The following is a 2,500-nucleotide window of genomic DNA, read 5'->3' as shown; positions in this document are numbered from 1 at the left end:
GCAGTAGTTGAAACCTCCACAGGGGGCAGTAATGAGAGGACTCACTGGCTACTCTGGTAGACTTCCATTTCTATAAGAGTGCAGTAGTTGAAACCCCCACAAGGGGCAGTAATGAGAGGACTCACTGGCTGCTCTGGTAGACTTCCACCGAGCTGTTGAGTCCTTCCAGCTGGCCCATCAGCAGCTGCAGGTTGGAGTTGACGTAGCTCAGCTCCAGCAGCACCATCTCTTTCACCTTGTTGTTGGAGGTGGCCCTGCACACACACACACACACACACACACACACACACACACACACACACACACACACACACACACACACACACACACACACACACACACACACACACACACACACACACACACACACACACACACACGGGAAAACATTATTATGTGAAGTCTTCACATCTAATTCTCCATAATGCTTCACATTATCTAATTAATTAAAATGTGTTGAATTTTGCTGGTTTTAATTTGAGTAAGTTGCAATTTTTCAAATGAATAAATTCCTAGTTTTGGAATTTTACGCAAGCCTAAAACTAATAAATAATATTACCAAAAATTGCCCTTCGTTTAACGTAAATTCCCCACATTAAGATGCTTTTTTCCCCCCCTACGCTTTGAACCCTGCGGCTTATAAAACTGTGCGGCAAATGTACGTGTTTTTCTTTGCACAAACAAAAGACGCTGAACAAGGGTGGTATTGTTTGTGCTATGGCGCCATCTGTCGGACTATTTTGCTAACTGCGGGTGCTGCAGTGTCCTTCCATTTAGAGCTTCCAAGCGGAAGTAGAAGTGTAATATAAAAAAAGCTTGTTGTGAAAAATTGGTCGGAATTTCACAAGAAAAACTTGGAATTTTGGCAGTGTTAGAATAAAAGTCGTCACTTTACTCAACGAAAGTCAAAATTTTACAAGAAAAACTTGGAATTTTGGCAGTGTTAGAATAAAAGTCGTCACTTTACTCAACGAAAGTCAAAATTTTAAAAGAAAAACTTAGAATTTTGGCAGTATTAGAATAAAAGTCGTCACTTTACTCAACGAAAGTCAAAATTTTACACGAAAAACTGAACATTTGTGCGATAAAAGTTGGAATTTTACTCAATGACAGTGGCAATTTTACAAGAAAAGCTAAAAAAGTTGACAATTGTATGAAAAGAGTTGTATTTTTACTCGACAAAAGTCACAATTTTATGAGAAAAATATAAAATGTTGCCAATATTGTAACAATAAAAGGAATTTTACTTGGGAAAATTATGACGTAAGTCACAATTTTACTCCAAAAAATGTCACGGTTTTACAAGAACAACAAAAAAAATTGGCAATATTGTGATAAAAGTCAGAATTTTATCTGACAAATGTCACCATTCTGCATTTAAAAGTAATAATTTTACATAAAAAAGTAATAATATCCCGAGAAAATATTGCAATATTACCGAAACAAAAAGAATGAGAAACAGTTCACAATTTTAATCGGAAAAAAGTTTTTTTTATTTTATATATTTATTTTTTTGTCGGCAATTGGTTTTTAATCTTCATTATTTACTTCAAGTTATTGCAGTATGTCTTTATATACAGTACATATTTATTTATTTTTTTTAAATTAATTTTGGCCAAAGGGGGCGCATTTCAATTTCTTACACACACTTGTTGTTTCATATGTTGACCAGAGGGGGAGCATTTTTAAAAGCCGCACGCACACACACACACACACACACACACACACACACACACACACACACACACACACACACACACACACACACACACACACACACACACACACACACACACACACACAGAGTTGAGTACAGAGGAGCCAGGTGGAGAAACACTATTACAGAAGCTGTCTGCCATTTGCATGACAAGTTTGATGGTTTTTAAACTCACATTTTTGCAACTGTTTAAATTTGTAGATATATTTTGTAAAAAAATAAATAAAAGGAAAATAAAAAAAGAATACTTTTTTTTTTTAAATACAACACCAAAAAAAACAGTATTTTAGGTAGCTTTAGCCTCCTAAAAAGGCCCAGCGGTGTGATTGAAGGTGTCTTCAAAGACTGGGGTTACTGGGTTGAGGCGGGTGTTGTTGATGCCAAAGTGTGTGAAAGGATGAGGACAGTGCAGATAGGAAAGAAAGGAGCGTGTCAGCGCAGATAAAGAGCATCATTGTCCGCATTGTTGACGCTATCTCTCCTCGCGGCATCACCTGTCAATCACCTCGGCTTTGACCAGGAGCCCACGGCCTGAGAAGGGCGGTTTTGGAAGAATGACGTGTTTTGCGACGGTTACGTGCTGACTCACTGGCAGGTTTCGGCGCCACGCGTAACCATGACGACGGGCGCAAAGCACAACAAAACAAGCGGAGAATGTCCGAAAGGCTTCCCTGAGCTGATAATAACAACTAATATTTTTATATGGCATATCCAACGTAAATTAGCATCGAGCTAGCACATTTTAAAAAGTGGCGCCTTGGATTTGAGTTCATTTCGTTAAGG

The 2,500-nt window shown here is 38.2% G+C and overlaps 1 protein-coding gene across 1 annotated transcript in view; it reads right to left on the bottom strand.

The window, feature by feature from the left end:
• LOC133629902 (rhophilin-2-like) overlaps positions 1 to 2,500 on the bottom strand; it is an 86,358-nt gene that overhangs the window by 63,527 nt on the left and 20,331 nt on the right. Inside the window, exon 3 of the mRNA XM_062021013.1 lies at positions 126 to 254. Coding sequence (XP_061876997.1) covers positions 126 to 254 — 129 coding nt within the window. The remainder of the gene's footprint in view (positions 1 to 125; positions 255 to 2,500) is intronic.

The sequence above is a fragment of the Entelurus aequoreus genome, linkage group LG02, assembly GCF_033978785.1.
Source record: "Entelurus aequoreus isolate RoL-2023_Sb linkage group LG02, RoL_Eaeq_v1.1, whole genome shotgun sequence".
Taxonomy (NCBI): domain Eukaryota; kingdom Metazoa; phylum Chordata; class Actinopteri; order Syngnathiformes; family Syngnathidae; genus Entelurus; species Entelurus aequoreus.
This window is presented reverse-complemented; position numbering and strand designations above follow the sequence as displayed.